At 43.6% G+C, this 18383-nt stretch overlaps 1 protein-coding gene across 1 annotated transcript in view; it reads left to right on the forward strand.

Moving 5' to 3' along the window:
* The window catches only part of FNDC1 (fibronectin type III domain containing 1), a 62909-nt gene extending 58983 nt beyond the window's left edge, over positions 1-3926 (forward strand). Inside the window, exons 19-20 of the mRNA XM_066545726.1 lie at positions 682-804; positions 2226-3926. Of these exons, the coding sequence (XP_066401823.1) occupies positions 682-804; positions 2226-2341 (239 nt within the window). The 3' untranslated portion in view covers positions 2342-3926. The remainder of the gene's footprint in view (positions 1-681; positions 805-2225) is intronic.
* Positions 3927-18383: the final 14457 nt, after the last annotated feature.

Below are 18383 nucleotides of genomic sequence, written 5' to 3' on the forward strand. Positions count from 1 at the left end.
ATTAATTTCCAGCTACTTGATTCATTGTCTCTTCATCTTCTGGTTTTTCTTATTTCATATGTGTCAGAATTGTGTGACCACTATGTGAGAGTCCTTCTCTCAAGAAGAATTAGCAGTAGCTCTTATACAGGTGCATTGCCTGAGAGATAATGAAAAAAACTTTCAATACTATTGAGCTGGGGTAATGGGATCATCTCAATGGTCTTCCTGACTATGCTAATGACTATGGTAGTGCCTTGGTAAAGTTTCAATACAGTGTTTGAATAATAAGAGATAACAGGCCCTATCTGTTTGAGAAAGAGAGCTCCACAGTTTTTAATTTTCATTTGAGACTGAAGTCAAACTAATGGTATTGACATATTGATAGTTTTTTACTTTCACATGATATATTTCAACTAATCCAGTTGAAATTCTCTCCACCTGTCACCTGTAGTGCACTGCCCATGGACTTACAAAATGGGGATTACTCCTTACTGAGCTGTAACCCATTTATTTTCCATAATTTGTGCTTCCATACTGTAAAGGTAGCGTTCTCCCTCTTTCTGGTCACCGTTTGTTCATCGGTAATACTGTGTGTGTCACTGCAACATTCTTCCTGCTTTCTTCCATACCTACTTTCCTGGTGGTAAAGAGTATCCCAGACATTGCTGAGTTAAATAATCTGCCCATATCTCTCTTCAGATACCTTCTACAGCATTGGGGATAGCTGGGGAAGGGGTGAGGACCACTGCCAGTTTGTGGATTCACACCTGGATGGAAGAACAGGACCTCAGTCGTACATTGAAGCCCTGCCCACGATCCGAGGTACAGCAGTGGGGGGTGGGATGCTGGCCAGGAGCCTGTTAGCCCATCTGTAGGATTAGGGGGTAAGGAGCAGAGCAGGGAGTGGAGCTCTGTCCACAGCTGCTGGCAGCTCTCCCAGGAGTCCAGCTGAGAACAGATTATGCAAGTCCCAGAGGACCTGTGGGTGCAGAGAGAGAGAGACAGAGACAGAAAGGAGCATATGATGCAAATACTATGCAATGATAAAATGCAAAAATTAAACAAAAAATAATTGTATAGGTCTGTGAAACCTTTCTCTTATTGATAAGACCTGCTTCACTGAATCAAGATGCAAAACCTCTTCCATGTGCCTAAAGGGACCAGCTACATCTTTGCAAATACAGCTTTTGTGAATGATTTCTATTAGTTCATTCAATGCAAAACACAAAGGAGTATGTCTAGTGACTTGAGGTCAGTACTTTTATTCTGGCCTGGTAGACTCCTGTCTCAGAGGGAGAATTCTTACCTTGAAGGAGTTCCTCTAAGCAAATTGCTCACCTCACATCAACAGGTAGAAGACAAGGATGCTTCCCAAAATGAAACCAATCATAGAAGTCAGCCAATCTTTTCAGTAAGCCTGTTGGTTTAAATTATTCAGTTAGCTTTAGTGGTTTCTATGTTAAATGATGTGTTGATATTCTTTGCATAGTGCTGTTACCAGGAACAAAACTGAAATAGTGATTGTAATTTATATATATCACGGTGAAGTACTGCACTTCTTAGCTCAGAAGACAGATGATTAATCCAGATGTGTATATACTAGGTCTAAGAGATAGAGAGCACAGAGAAGTTTTATTATTGGCACAAGCAATGGGTGTCTCAGATGTTCCAATGCACGAGCTATGCGGACAAGAATGCTGCACCTCTTCTAATGCTTTAAGCAGTCACATTCTTTCTACAGATGAATTAAAAGGGGAAGGGAGGGCTTAACTCAGTATTTACTGCATGAAATGATACCTTTTTGTTTTGTGAAAAGCTGACTTTTGCTGATAGTCTCTTAAGCCCTGTGAGATAATGTGATTTGATGGTATTTTTTGCCTCAGAGTCCTTCATATATTTAAACTGACTTAGAAACTTCATAAACACAGCTGAAATATGCCCACCTTTTTGGAGTGAAATGCAGAAGCTCTTTGGCAGACCATAACATTACACAATAGTTAAAGAGATTTTGAGCAGTAAAACCAATCAAAGCTACAAGAAATATGAAGGACCAGAGTTAGATCATTCAAGAAAGATCTCAGCCTAATACCAGGGCTAGCCAGTACCCTTTTGATACAACTCCCTGCCAGACAGTTTATAAATTTTCGTTTGTGCTGTGGGATTGACTCTTACTGCATCTGCTACTTTTGTTGAATTGCTGTGCCTGTGTCCCAGAATACACAAGGGTGTTTTTCTCCTGACAGGGTATTACCGGCAGTACCGCCAGGAGCCTGTGTCCTTTGGACGCATTGGATACACAACGCCCTACTACTACGTGGGCTGGTATGAGTGTGGTGTGCCCATCCCTGGGAAATGGTAGCAGTCTGCTGGCCTGTCTTAGGTAGACCATGCTTTTCAAATGAATTCTACCAGAGGACTGCGAGCAACTGATGTGGAAAAGGAAAAATAAAAAGATAAATGGGGCAAACCAGTGAAGACCAGCTGCTCAAGAAAACCACCGTGAAGACAAACATGGACACCCTTTACCAGCCTAAATCTGTGGTGCTACTTGATTTCTGCTTGGAAGCAGGGATAGGATATAAGTTTCCTTCTTTCCTTCCTCTTCTATGTCTTTAAGGCACAGAGAGAAGGTTGCAATGTGTGCAACCTGTGAAAATTAGAACTGTATTAGCCATGAAAATTTGGAAGTTTATTATATCTTACAGGAACGACCTAAGCATGCTGTGCTTGCTTAATGGGATGCTAAACTGTCTTTTGCTGCCCGATGGGGCTCCCCTATGCAATCATGCCATGTAACTGGCCACCCACCAAAGGCAGTATATTCTCCTGAAGACTTACCCTGTGGGTTCATCCACTGCTGGACTAATCACCAGGTCACAGTGTAAATTCACTTTGAGATATATCTGTATCTATATCTATATAAATACTTCTTAGAGATGCTGAGATCTTCTTGTTCACTAGATAAATATGTTTGGAAATTTTATGTAAAAGGTGCTGTTAATTCTTTTAAATATCGCTATGCACAATATATTAACTGAGGAAAGAGCTGTATTCTTCTTGTGAGTACTGTTAATGTCACATTTGAATTATTGATCAAGACCTGTGTCCCACTTCCTTGGCAGCCTTTGGACTGGATATTCATTGGGTTTCTACTCCTCTATCTGTGTTAGAGTGGCACTGTATACTCCAGTAAAAACACATACACAGCAGTTCATCAGCATCAGTTAAGCTTTCTATACTTTACTGTTTAAAAGTTTTAGTGCAACTTTCCTTCAATTCATTCTCATCTTATTTTGTACGTTATTTATTCCTTGTGAGAATCTTTCATGTTACTGTGCAGAGGCATAGGATGAGTAATTTGGAAATTAGAAACTGCTTTTAACTTATTTGCTCTCCAAAAAGAAGCCCAAGCCGCCTATACAGGAGTCAACTAGCTGGAAGCTCATTTGACCACGGGGACAAATTGGGATACACTTCTTTTTAAATACTACCAACATCTCTTCCAAGCAGACCAGAAAGCAGAAAGTGACATGAATGAAAGGTGTAATGATTATTTTTGGAAGGCATTTGGAAGCTTACAATAATGTTTCATGGTAACATCTCAAGAACCTTTGCTCATGTTAGTAAGACTCACCTGTTCTGGCATCCTGGGAGAGTAGCAGTAACCTGGGGGACAGATCCAGTCTCTGGTCCATCTTTCACTCTTGTTCCAGCTTACATGTAGTGTAGGTCTAACACCTCTAGAGTTGCTTCCTGTAGTTATTTTAAATTGTATGGGGGCAAAAAAGGGAATTAAAGGGGTTAAAAAAGCATTTTCTTTTTCAGGGTGATTTGGGTTTTAACATTTTACTTTTGCTCACATATTTTTTCTTCAGTACAGTGCCAAATATATGGTCTTGAAGTATAACTTTTTTCCCCTAATAAACCTATGATACATTGTTCAATTTCTATTTCATCCTTTCTGGTCATCTGTGTCAAGTAATCTATGTGACAAATTGTTAGCTTTCAAAAAGTCCTCCTTGGGACAGGACTAAGTGTCAGCTTTGTGTAAGGGACTGGGAGCATGTGAATGTGTTGTTCTCTTTAGAAGATGGTTAGCAGCTAGTGTGGAGTTACCAAGGGCAAATCATGCCTGACCAGGCTGATTGCCATCTTTGTTGAAATTACTGCTGCCGTGCACAGGGGAAAAAAGGGAATGTCATTAGCTTCCATAAAACACTTGGCATGGTGTCCCACTGTCTGCTTGTAGTGAAACTGGTGGAATATGGTTTGGAGAGTTGGTCTTTAAGGTGGATGTGAAGTTAACTATGTTGTGAGGCTAAAAAGGTTGTGCTCAAAAATAGCACAAAGTCCAAATGACAGCTGGTTGCAGACACCACCCCCAGGGGCCAGTACTGGGTCCAGTATGGTCTAATGACCTGGACAGAGGGATGGAGTGCATGGATGGAGTGCTTGCCACCAGCAAGCTTGCCACTGATACTAAACTGGAGCTGGAGAGTTGTTTATGTGCACAGAGCTGCTCAAAAGAGGGGCTTCTATGGGCTGGAGAAATGAGATGTCAGGAAACTCCTGAAGTTCAGCAAAGGGAAGTGAAAAGTCCCACATGTTGGTCCTTGTGACAATACAGCTGGGATGACTGTCCAGAGAGCAGCTTTGCAGAAGAGCTGCATTATATCTTCAGAGAATATAGGTAAATTCCGATTTGTTCATCTGAAGAGACACAGTTCCTTCATTCCCTGCTGGAAGTAACTTTGATGTGGGACAATCCCATTCAGAGATGTCACTAGGGGTAAAGATCTGAGACTGTGGTTTTTTCTGCAGCCTCAGCTGAGGAGAAACTGGGCGGTGCTGGGGTTGGTACTCTTCTCCTCCAATATAAATCTTCTCTGAGGCTAAACCAGCCAGGACAGAGTCAGCAGTAGGGCACAGCAGGGAAACACATGAAGTACAATGGTATACAGTCTGCTGCCTTCACTTTGAGGTCTGGATAAGTCCTCTGTGCTGTACGAGGTGATCTGATTGACACATTTGCATCCTTTGCCCCATGCATAGGGTAAACATATTATCATTATACTAGGTAGTTTCTTGAAGAGATTATACTGATCTTGCTCTTTGCTGATCTAAGAGGTGGGAGGATTACAGAGGTGACTAAAAGCCATGGGTCAGGAAAGCCATGTCCCAATTCAGATCCTCTCTCCAAGGCCCTGTCAGTGTCCTGAACAATGGGCAACCCTCCCCTTTCCTTTCCTACTTCCCTGCTGTCCCCATGGTGTGCTGGTCCTGCCGTGCCAGCACAGAAGAAGCAGCATACCCCCTTGGGAGGTAAACTGCCTCTCAACTGAAGCAGCTGTACAGCTTTGTGGCTGCCCTGCATATCAGGGAGTGTCAAACAACTTTGGGTACTGCTAATGGGACAGAAATGCGTCTTTTCCTTTCTCAGCTCTCCTCCCATGCCCTTCTTACTGGCAACACCACATCTGCATCTGGTTTTCGAGCTCTTGGCGCCAGCTCAGAGAATGCCATGTCCCTTCAGAGGCTCTGAGGGGTGTTGCACACCCCTGCTTTCTTGTCTAAGTGACCTTGAGGGAACAGGATGGAGGAGGAGGATCCCCACAGAGAGAAAATTCACACAGCTTGGGCCTGCATCGCCTCCAGTCCAAGTCTCTCAGGGGTGGAGGGATGCCAGGGCCCTGCCTAGTGGGGAATTGTACAGAGCTGAAAAAGAAAGGGATAAAAACACAACAGAGGAATGGGTGGGGAGGAAAAGACAAGCAAGCTGCTCAAAGCATTGTCTGGCCTGGTCAGTTCCAGATGCAAATCTCTGATCACTGTACCATATTTTTGTGAGAATTGGGATTTCTGCCTCAAAGGCAGCAGAAACAATTGCCAACGTGTGACAAATGCCAAGGGTTCTCAGGGGCAGCCAAGGCCCTGCATGTGGACCCAGCATGTGAACAGAAGAACTCTTTGGTGATGAAGGAAGCACTGAGTGTCACTTGGAAAGATAATAGAAGGGCTTTGTGGGAGGTAACCCAACCCTCTGAGCAAGTGATCCTTGCAGTTCCTCTCTATGAGGAACTATACAGTTTTCTGTCTGCAGAACCCATGTCCTCTTTTCTTACTAGGCAGATAGATGCTATTCAAGTGAAGAGCTGTCTTCCTCTGGCAGAAGAGAAACAGGAAAATGCAGAAGGGAGTGAGGTCAATGTGGCAGTAACCCAGCTCTGCTTCCTAAGGCAAAACTGGCATCCATGGATGTTTAAAGTTCCACCCAAAGAGCCCTGCCAGCCTGCCTGAGGGCCCTTAGCTGCTAACATTTGAAAACAAAGCCTTGCCTTCCTTGTACTGCTGCCCTCTTTCTCATCATGCTTGTGTGACCCATAAAGCAGGGAGCACTCCCACAGGACTCCTGCCCCATCACTCTGCCAACTGCATCACAACAGCGAGTGAAATGCATGAGCCTGGTGAAAATGAGCACTCAGAGAGAATAACACCAGAATTGCAGCTGAGTGCAAAAATCCTGATGTCAACACCGGAGAGTCAAGTGGGAAAGGCAACAGCCTGAGGGCCAGGTCCTCAGGTACCATCAGTTGCCATAAATCCTCAGGGCCAGTTGTGTCACAGTAGCAGTGTCACCTAGCTCCAAACATGGCCTGATCAGCAGAAGAGCTGAAGAACCTCCACATGTCCCATGCCAAGGAAGCACATATTTGTGTTAGTGAAGCTGAGCCACAGACCGAGCTGCATGAGCAAGGACACAGCCAGTGGGCTCAGGGATGTACTTCTCTCTTCAGCAGAGGAGAGCCTGCACATGGAGTATCTTCTGCCCTCCTGAACAAGGCCAGCTGGAGGACGTCAATGAGAGGATGACCATGATGGTTAAGGCACAGTACATACAGGGAAAGGCTGAGCACTGGGTTTGTTCCGACTTGGGAAGGGAAGGCTTGGCTGGCAGTGATTTGATATCTCAAATGACCTAATGGAATAATAAAGAAGATGGACCGACAAATTTGTGAGTCATACACACAACTGAAAGGCTGAAGGGCAATGGACATAGACTGCAACATGAGAAATCCAAGAAATATTAGGAAAATGTGTGTATCATCAAACTTATCAAGTACAGGGACAGCAGCCCAGAGAGGCAGGGAAAACTCCATCCCTGAAGGTGCTCATGACTGGCCTGGACAGGGCCATGAGTCACCTGATCTAACTTTGATGCTGGCCTTGCTTTGAGGTTCAAGTGTGTTGGATCTGATTTTCAAAGCTTCCTCCAACCTGGAGAATACAAGTCTATGAATGATACCAACTATTCTATTATGCAGCCAGACAAAACAAGAACAAAAATTTCATGAAAAACAAAGTTCCATCTCCACACATTTTCCATAGTGGATTTATTTATTGGACAAAAATAATCAAAAATTCACAGAAAGGCTGAGGTGGGAAGGGACCATTGAGAAACATCCAGTCCAATCCTGCTGAAAGCCAGATTAGCTATAGCAAGACCATGTCCTCTTGCATTTTAAAGATCTTTGATGATGTAAACTCCACAGTTTTTCTGCAGCCCGGGTCACTGTTTAACCACCATCCCACAATAAAAAGTATTTTTCTTTTGTTTAAATGGATTTTCCTGTATTTGAGTTTGTTGCCCATTGATTTTTATCTGTGACTGGATGCCACTGAGAAGAACCTGGCTCCATCACATCAGGGATATGATTCCACTGTGCTTTCTCTTCTCCAGACTAAAAAGTCACAGGTCTCCCAGCCTTTAGTTATATCAGAAGTGTTCCTGCTCCTAAATGGAAGTTGCAAGATTATTTTGTGAGGAAGTGAGGGGGGCCCTGAGGGCAAAAGCAGGGAAGGGGTGTGGTCTCCTAGACTCCCATGAAGAATTTCTGACCTTGGTTTCTTTTTATAAGTAGTTCCTGCACATGCATTCCAGATGTGACTTCTGGAAGCTCTCAACTGAGCCTGAGGATCAGGTCACCCATGACTGTGGGCAATACCTTCATGGTTTGCAGAAGGCCTCTGGGTGGCAGGAGACACTGTTTGGCCTGGACTTACAGCAGGTCCGTGCTGCAGGGGATGAGTGGAGGGGCAGAGGAGTGGAGGTTTAGTTTGGATATCAGGAAAAAGCTTTTCACCCAGAGGGTGGCTGGGGACTGGAACAGGCTCCCCAGGGAAGTGGTGACAGCACCAGTCTGACAGAGTTGAAGAAGCATTTGGACACTGCTCTCAGGCACAGGGTGTGACTCTTGGGGGGTCATGCACAGGGCCAGGAGTTGGACTCAGTGATCCTGATGGTTCCCTTCCAACTCAGCATATTCTGTGATTCTATTCTGTGTTCATTCATAATTTCACACACATTGTGAGAAAATTCTTTTAATGAAGGCACAGTTTTGGTTCAGGAGCAGTGAAGTCTATTCTCAGGTCTTAGAGAGAATCTTCAGGAAGAAGTCCATCCCTCACAAGACAAAACTTGCAGCCTGCTCTGTCAGAAGCTTTGGAAGGTTCTAAGTTGAAACAAATGCAAAAACACTGTGATCCTGCTGGGCTTTCACTGGTGATAATTTTCCTAAGGTTGCATGCACTGTGATTTTCTCAGGAGTACTGTGGACAACAAGAACCAGTTTATCTTGCAGTAGGAATGAAAGCATTACTGACTGTTTCCAGGAGGCTTTCAAAGTCTTCTTGAATGTAATAGCAATAGTGTTTCTGCTCACCTAATTTCTTTCCACGCTTCCATCCTTCTGAAGGTCTTTGTTATGTGAAGGTCTTCTTCATCATAAAAAATATGGGCTGAGTTTGTTTAAACTGCTGATAAAATCCCAGAAGCTTTTGTTGATTCTCCAACATTTCCCTCTATTTTTCTTCTTCCTTTACTTTCTTCCTTTGGTAATTGGAGATTCTTTCTTGGAGCTGAGTGTCTTTCTTGAAGCACTATGTCTTGAAAGTATGATCTAAGCTATATCCAAAAATATTTCACAAATTCACTCAGAGGTTATTGGTCCTCCCTGGCACCCCTGGGCATGATCTGTATTGTCCCACTCAATGCCTGCTAGCAGATGTTTAACCTGCCTTGCCCACACATTTCTCTCCTGCATAAACACAGCAGATGTTAATGCCATGAACTCCAAAGCAAATGTAGCAGCATTTCCTTCCCCCTTCCCTCTGGTCAGTAGTATCATGAGGGAATAAAACAGAGGCAATAAAACACAGGAGAGTGCCTGGGGTCAGATCTTCTCTGCTCCTCCACCTCACCCAACACCTTTGCCTTCATGCTGGCCTCTGTCTTGCTTGGTGCAGGCTGCAGAACTTCTCCTCCTTGTGCTGCCCATGGATGTCCCTGCTGAGCAGGAGTGCCTGAATTACAGGTCTTACTTGGGGCAAGCCCATGAGCTGGAGCCAGCCACCAGTGAGTCACCTTCTCCCAGACTACATGTGCCACTACACTGGGTGATGAGGATCATTTGGGGTTGCCTTGGAAGGTCAGTATTCATAAATCAGCTTTGGAGGGGAGGGAAGGAGCTGCTCGAAATGGCTCCTCAGAGTGTTGTAGCTGCCCTGCTCTTTGGCTGGGACAACCTTGAGAAAGGCAGAGGGACAGTCTGAGAAAGGCAGAGGCCATCTGCACAGCTGCACCTGGCAGCCCCACAGACATCTGTGGGCAGATACTGGGAGTCCCTTCCCCCAAGGAAGGGCAGGGTGAGAGCCCAAACCTGTGACCCATACAGACAGAGCTGCCATGGTGACCCATACAGACAGAGCTGCCTAAAGGCAAGAGCATACACAGGAGAGGCTGCCCAGAGCAGACACACTCTCTATTTTTTATGTTCTCTACTGAATCAGCAGAGTATGTAAATACAAGTCAGCTGAGGTCTATTTAGTTTATGCTGCTAATCAGCAGTGAATAAACAAGAGAAAATTGTTCCAAGCTCTGAGTATATTACAATTTCCTCTCCCTAAATGTGAGAAAAAACAAAACCTACAAAATAAATAGTATTGTCAACAACAGCTTTAGGCGGTGCAACCTAAACAAAACAGAGAAGTAACAAACCAGAATGAGAATTTGTCCATTCATTTCAAGCAGCATTATGGCTTATTGTTACATCTACTCTTCATTTTTTGGTACTCTTCTGCTCTGAAACTTTACCTTGCAAAACTGCACACTGATGGTCTTGTCTAGTGTACTGCAGTGATCAGCCTGGCTCCTGCACAGATCATCTGTGGTGACACTGCAGCCCCTTTGCTCTCCTACCAGGTACTCTGCTGGTCCTCCATCTGCAGAGGCTCAAAACTGATCTTGCCAACACACATGGAATGACTTTCAAGATGACAGGGAATCTTCCTCTGAGGGGAAGACTGGTGATTCCTAGTTTTACTGCTTGCTTTTTGCACAGAAATGGTCTAGATTAGGTCAGGGCTGACCATTTCCCAGTTACCTTCACTGCTGCTGCAGTTCCTATTTTACATTTTATGGTTATATTATTTTTCTGGATTTTCAGCTCCCCTACTAGAAATATGCTTTAATATCTTTTATTACAAAGAAAACTCTTCTTTGGTTTCTTCCTTTTGAAATTTTCTTCTGAAAATTATTCTGAAATGGTGCTGAGAAATCTGCTTGTTTTTCCTTAAAACACCAAAGGCTCAGAAACCAGAAAAAATCCCATGTTGCTCAGAGTAACTGACATGCCATTTTTTCATACAGTTAGGGAATTCTTATATTTATTATGTAGTATATTATAATATTTTATACATCAATCAATGGGACATTTGAGTAACCTGTACTGAAAACAGAATTGCTTCAAAGAGACAGCATATAAGATATAGGGACAAAATGTTTTATGAAAGTTTTTTGAGTTGCATCTGAGGAGAAAAATGTATGACACTGAAGGATATAATATGAACAACACACGGTATATAGCAAATTCTTAGTGAGTTCTAGCGATATGCTGATGTTTCGATTAAGTGGATTTAGTGGATATTAGAAGAATTATGATGCTTACAACTTGGAAAATTCTGAAGACATTTGGAAGTCTTCCACTGTTTTACCTTTTACAGCACTCTCAGGAGACTGAATGGCCCTTGGTACTGCCAGTTACTCCAAACAGCTCGAGGTTAATTAAGCTGAGTGATCAAAATGTGATGCACTTTTTGTGATCCCTCAAACTTCTGAGATTCCCAGGCCTTGGCTTCCTTTGCAGAAAGAGACAGACCACAGTCGGCCAGTGGAAACGTTCTTGGTTCAGGAATCTTTGCTATGTAGCTTACAGCAAGCTGCTGAAGAAAAGTGTCTAGTTTTGCTGTGCTGGGGGATGTTCCTGTCATCTTGGTGTATAACTGCAGATTTCCTTTCTCATCATCCAAATTTTCATTTATACAAACATTTTGTTCACCTGAGAGGTCACAGCTCCAAAGAAGAGCTTCAGGCTCGTGAAAATTTTTTTCTTGAAATAATCCTGTAATGTGTCACTTGGCAGATAAAAATGTTGTGGTGTGGGTTAATATCTGCACCGCATAGAATGCTGAGATTTTTATAGCTGCTGGTAAAACAAGTGAGATTGCCTAATTTGCCTCTCTCCCTTCATGGCTTTGGTTGTTGGTTCCATTATTGTAGAGGTGAGCCTGCTTCTACATGGTGGGGATTCACTTTTCTATAGCTGCTATCTTCCATCAGCCACACCAAAACCAACACATTTGTTATCCAAACAGAAAAAGAAGCAAGAATCAGCACGATGAGCCGGTGCCCTCTGAGGTTTTGCTGACTTTGCCAAGTCTCCCTTGTTCATCCTTTGCATGCAACTGAACCTGAGGTCTCCTTTTGTCAAACACTTTGCATTTCATTCAGTAGCAGTGCACCAAACCAATGCCGAGTTGATCCTCTTGGTTCTCACTCTGCCAAAGAACAACAGGAAAGGAGATTGCAAGAATGTCAATGGAACAATGTCTGACGGTTTTCCTCTACAAGAAAACCCCCTGATAAATATTATCCTTGTCTCAAGGTTGCTTCATGCAATTACAGAAGTATAAAAGGGACTCTTTGGAATCCTCGCTGACTCCTGATGCTTCACAGGACTGGACCTCAGATATCTTGGGGATCTCGCAGCATGGAACAAAATCTGGTCATGGGTTTCTGAGTTTCACTGCTCTGTAGAGACTTGTGCATTGTTTGGGGAGCCCAGTTATAGGAAAAGACCCTCAGTATGGGGTCTTGTTTTCAATCTTGCATCTTTTCTGCAAGCTTTTGTTTCTGTTGTTGTCACTGAGCCTGAAAAAACTTTGTAAAAAGGCTCTTTGGTACAGACTCCACACATTTCACACACACGGGTCTGTAGTCCTTTCCAGGGTCTCAACTAACAGCTGGAATTGCAACTTCCTCCTTCATTTGGGCCATCAGGGTGTGGGTTAGCCAGCTGCCAACAGTTGCAAGGAGACAGTCTGGAGCTGGAGGCTTCAGACCAGATGATTAATCCCCTTCCTATAAACCCACTAAACCTCCTTTCCTATATTGCAGTAAAAGACCTTTTCACTTGCTGAAAATGCAAAATCTGCCTTCTGAAAAGCTGAGGTTTCCTATTCAAAAAAGGGGCATTAATTAGTAGTTAATTGACTCATTACTGGGCTGGGGACAAGTTATAGTTACATTTCTGTTGTCAGCCTCCACAGAAGAACATTTAGAGATCTTGAATTTAAAATGGTATATAAAATTGGACAACTAACTATTTACAGATGCAATAAATTGAATGTTTTTGTTCAGTCTCACATTGTAGTTTCTGCCCCTATGTGCTGGCAGGAGAGCAGGGCAGCTCTGACCACAAACTCCCATTGTGGATCAGCAGAGATGCCTCTGTCACGCTTCACCTGAGAGGGCCATTACTTTGAGGCCAGAAGTGACTAAAGAGAAATTAATATTTTAAAAAGAATGTACAGTGCCACATAAAGGTCTGTTTGCCATTTCCCCCCTTCCTAATTGATTCTAGGCTTCTGTTTTAGTCACACAGCTAATGTGGCTTTCTCTTCATGCATACTATTGCTGTGTGTCCCTATTTTGTGAGAAATGTTTATTTGGCTACTGTTATGTTGCTTTGTGTTTTATGATCTTGAACTGGGAAGTGATTCTCCTCCAAGATGTGAATAGATCTAATGGGAAATAGTGCATGCCAGAATATACAGGCATGGTTTGACAGAAACAGTCACCCCTCAGATAAATTGCAGTTCTTGCACTTAGGTAGGAAATGGACCCACAGAGAAGCCAACAGAGCAATGCCAGGTTTCCATTTGGCTTCCCTTTGATGTGTGGATGGTCTAGTTGATGTCTGTGTTGACGTGTGTGACGGTGGTCACAGGGGTCTTAGGATGAGGGAAGAGATGTAGATCTCACTCCATATTACACAAGGCTTGATTTATTATTTTATGATATATATAACATTAAAACTATAGTAAAAAGAATAGAAGGAAAAGTTTCATCTCAGAAGGCTAGCTAAGCTAAGAATAGAAAAGACAAGAATGATAACAAAGGCAACTGCCTCAGACTCTCTGTCCGAGTCAGCTCTGCTGTGATTGGCCATTAATTACAAACAAGCACATGAGACCAATCACAGATGGACCTGTTGCATTCCACAGCAGCAGATAAGCATTGTTTAAATTTTGTTCCCGAAGCCTCTCAGCTTCTCAGGAGGAAAAAATCTTAAGGAAAGGATTTTCATAAAAAGATGTCTGCAACAGACATGGACAGCTTAAACCACTCTTGAATTCTAGGAAGAACTCAAGGAATGGTGCATCTTCATCTGAATATGTCCTGCTTGCTTAGACTTGTATTCCAGAGCTGTCAGCTTTTTGTACAAAGCTCGAGTAGCCACATTCAGACACATGAATTTGCTTATCCAGTTTGTCCCTATGAAGCCAGCAGAAGCTAGCCAGCTGTCGAGGGGCTGGGAGCCAGCTACAGAACAGACTCTACTGTTCCTGAGAACAGCCAGTCAATCAATCACATGCTTTTTTCAATGCTCTATGATGAATACTTCATAGGAACCAGCTACAGGGGAAACTCCATATAATAAATGTTGGCACCACTACCAACATTTGATATTTTCCACTTGCAAATGGTCTTTGAAACAAACTGCAATGTGCTTCCAGAGTTTCTGAGCAAACATGCTCAGACAGTAAGTAACTATAATCTAGAGCTGCAGGAAAAGGAAATGGAGGGTAAAAATGCTTTCTCATCCTCCAGAAAATAAAAGGGGCACAAAAAAAAAATTAAGAAGGTGAATGTGGGTGTTAAAAGAGACCTTTTGGAGGTCTGCCATTAACAGAGAAGGAGAGATGTGAGCTAGGGCAGTGCTGGGGTTGTGTGTCAGGGAGATGTGGGAGTTACCTGAGACCAATGGACTTTGTTTTACTGTAACCTCTCTATGTTCCTGACACAAGGCAAAAGAGCTGCCAAATGCCAAGACCTTTACTAGAACTTTGCTTCCAGTGGCCAGAGAGTTTCTCTCTGAGCTGGTAGCACAGATGGTAGTAAGCAAGAAGAAGATATTTAGGTATGGTTAAGACATATTCCCACAGGAGAAATAGTTGAAAGCAAGGAGATTTGAGTGTCCTTCAATGGCCAATAAAATTGGGACAGGCCCATAGCAGACTGCAGCTCTCCCAGGAAAGATTTGGAGATGAGAAGACAGTCCAAAGACCTGATGGTTAAAAATCCATTGTCTTTCCCTTGAGGTTGGTGTGAAAGAGAAGTAGCAGAAAACTTGGCATCCAGTGTGTGGAAAGCCAACTTCTATGAAAGTGGGAGGAAGAAGAGTTAATTGCTGAGGGAGAGAGGCAGAACTTCATGCTGGGAGGTTTTACTTATTTTATGGAGATTTTTCTGGGCTGTAGAAGTTTTATGGGTCTCTGAGGAAACATCTGAGCTAGCTAAAAGTCCTGCTGAGCTGGAAAAAGCTCAAAAGTGCAGTGAGCTAGAGATAAGAAAAAATATTTAACCCAATTTATATTTCCCCTTTTTGTAATCCACACGTTATTCACATGCCGATATTTGCTCTTTCCACCCCAACCTCCACCAATAAACCTTTCAAAACACTGAAGCATCAGAATTTTTTTCCCTAAAGAACATTGCAAAGGTCCTTAATATCTTACACTGAAAAATAATTTTGCATTCCTAAGCCTTGCCATTTCCAAGATGTTTGGGATAGGGATAAAAATCCATCAAGAAATGAAAAGTCTTCAGCATGGTTTGGGGTTTCAGTGGTTTCACTGTTTAGCCTGTGCTGAGAAGGCATTCCAAAGTACACAGCTCCTGCTAATGCCACTGCCAGAACATTACTCCCTCATCCATGTTTTAAATAGTCCTCCCAAATATATGAAGTAGGAGAAAGGGCCAAGAGTGGAAAGTGCAAAGCCCTAACAGAGCCAGAACATTCTGAGGTGGGTATCTACGTTACAGCCAGACCATGGCTGGCCAGGATGAGTTCGTGTCTGCCCTGTACTGCCAGTACAGCACATAGTGGTGGTATGGAGCAGCTCTAATGCTGTGCTTTTCAAGCCAAATCATTTTCCTCTGTAACTGAGACATCCTTTTCTGGGTCCAGGCCTCCCTTGCCTCCTGCAAGTCACAGGTAAGTTTGCTGTAGTAAGTAGTTTCTATGAGTGTAGTTCTTTTTCCATTTTATAAATACAATGCTGAAACTAGAAGGCTATTGAAATACAGACCCATGTTAAACACCCTGTTTGGCACTTTGAGGTATTATAACAAGCCCTTTAGAAATCTATGGAGTGCAGCAATCACTAAAAGAGCCCCAGCACCCCCATCTCTATTAAGTATCACTATGAATCCAGTGTTTACAAAGACTTGTTCTGAATTTAGCATCTTCTGTCAAGGAAATGCTGAGTTATATGAACACTTTTAAAATGTGATGTTTTCTTCAGGGCAGAGGTGAGGAACATGTTCCTTGCTGAGAGCCAAGTAGGCCCAAGCACTCTGGCAGGCCAGGTTCCTTGATGATGTCCAGTAATGGAATGGCATGAGCATGGAGGGAAGTCAGATGGCTGGGGACTGTAAGACTGATGTCACAGACCACAGCTGTCCCCTAGCCAACCTGGTCACCCATACCTTCCTCCACAAATTAGACCAGAAGGTATGGGAGGCTGCTCTCAGGTCTCACTGAAACTCTCTTCTGCAGGCTGAGCAAATCCAGCTCCCTCAGCTTCTACTCACATGACAAGTACTCTAGTCCTGACCATGCTAGTGGCCTTCCACTGAAATTTCTTCAGCTTATTGATGTGTTCCTGGTATTGGAAACGTCAACATTCCACGTGGTATTCTGCATGTGGTCTGTTCAGTGCTGAGTGGAAAAAGCAGACTCTTCCCTGAATCTTCAGGCTGTGCTTCTGCTCACACAGCCCAGGGAGCTGCTGGCCTTCTCTGCTGCCCTTGGACAGAAAGGACAAGAGAACAGTCCTGATTTTGCTCATTGTTTGTGGAGGGATAGAATGTAAGAAAATAAAGATAGAGCATAGGTAGTCTCACACCTGCAGAGTTGCAGCTGTGCTAATCACCAAAGATTAGGAACAGGCCTGCCCTTAATAGGCCACAGCTGTGTCCAATAAGAAGACGAGTCCTACAAAAGCGTGGGTGGCTGCTTAAGGAGAGATGATGGAGTTTGTTGGTTGTGCTGTGAGGAACTGTGCATGAGAAATCACCAAGAAGGCATAGGACTTTTGCAATAAGATGACAACAATGCTTAAATTAGTCATTAATTTTATCCTGACAGGCCTGAGAGCACAATTTGGATCAGAGTAAACAGCTTTCAGCCTCAGTACTTGGGTTTTGTCTCCCATCATGAGCTAAGGAGAAGAGCAACAGGGGGATGCAAAAACAAATTTAAAAAAATAGCTAAAATACTTGAACCAAAACCTGCTGAATCTGTAAACTGCTAACTACTAAAACTTCAAGGGATGAACGTAGAGGAAACTTCTGTTTATCTGATTCACACAGCTAAATTCACCTCCCAGCCCTACACCTTTCTGGGCAGGCACCTCTTCTGTGTGGAGGTGCAAGACCAAGGTCCACAGTGCTGTCAGCCTGAATCTTCAACTGCTCATCCATTTTCCTACACATCCATGTGACTGGTGCACAAAACACTAGCCATGAATTTTCTGGAACTTAAGGGACCTGCACCACCCCTCTATGGTCCCCCTCAAAGCTCTGCCCTGGCAAGCCCCCATGGTCCCTTGCAAGTGTCTCATATACTAAGCTGCATGACTGTACAGAGTCCCTGCTTATAGTGGAGCTGTATCCAGCATTGCAAGACACAAAAATGATGCAGAAATTCAGAGAGGTGGTGAAATGCTGGCTTTAAGAAGTCAGTGACAGCCAAAGGAAAATGTTTGTATTCCTTCATCAAGCTGAGCTGACTATTTACATCTGTCATTCCTTCTTCACATACTTTGCGCTTATGGTCATGGTGCTGCTTGGGAAACACTTGCATGGGCTTGAAGTCAGCTGTCTACAGGATCCTGGAGGCCTGGGGGGACTGTTGCCACCAGCAGGACAATGGCATTACTCTGACCAGAAGCCTTGGAGCAGTGTCATGCTGCATTTCAGGAAACAAGAAGACTGAAGTTACAAATCCGCTGAAGGGTTGACTGCAATGAACCTGGAAAGGTTGGCTATTTCTGGTAATGTATCATATTCTTTCCATCTGCAACTACAGATTGCATTTTCAGCAAAGTTTGGTTAATTTAATTTCCAATGTTTTTTTCTTCTTTGTGATGCTCTCTGCTCTTCAGGGGTCTGACTAATAGCAGAAATATTACAATTCTTTCCATTGTCTTACTGCTTCTATTTGCAGCCAAGCGTTGTCCATCCACAAGGTTTATGTAAGTATAACCAGCATTTTGCTGGCCATTGTCAAAAATATCCTTATAGGTAAACCATCTGAAAGACTTTCACATGAGAGCAATTTCCACAGGAGATTTCTGTGTGGTCCTGGAATCCATAGGGGTTCCAGCTGACTGGAAGCTGGGAACACTGTCCCAGTTTTCAAGAAGGGAAAGGAGGAGTGGCTGAGGTCACTTGGTTTGTTCAGCTTGGAGGAGAGGAGACTGAGAGACCTCATTGTGGTCTTCAGCATCCTCATGAGGGGAAGCAGAAGGGCAGGTACCGATCTCTTCACTCTCGTGGCCAGTGAGAGGACTTGAGGAAACAGTGTGAAGCTGAGTCAGAGGAGCTTTAGGACAGGTATCAGGAAAAAGCTTTTCACCCAGAGGGTGGCTGGGGACTGGAACAGGCTCCCCAGGGAAGTAGTGACAGCACCAGCCTGACAGAGTTCAAGAAGCATTTGGACACTGCTCTCAGGCACAGGGTGTGACTCTTGGGGTGTCATGCACAGGGCCAGGAGTTG

Source organism: Molothrus aeneus, chromosome 3 (genome assembly GCF_037042795.1).
Source record: "Molothrus aeneus isolate 106 chromosome 3, BPBGC_Maene_1.0, whole genome shotgun sequence".
Lineage (NCBI taxonomy): Eukaryota > Metazoa > Chordata > Aves > Passeriformes > Icteridae > Molothrus > Molothrus aeneus.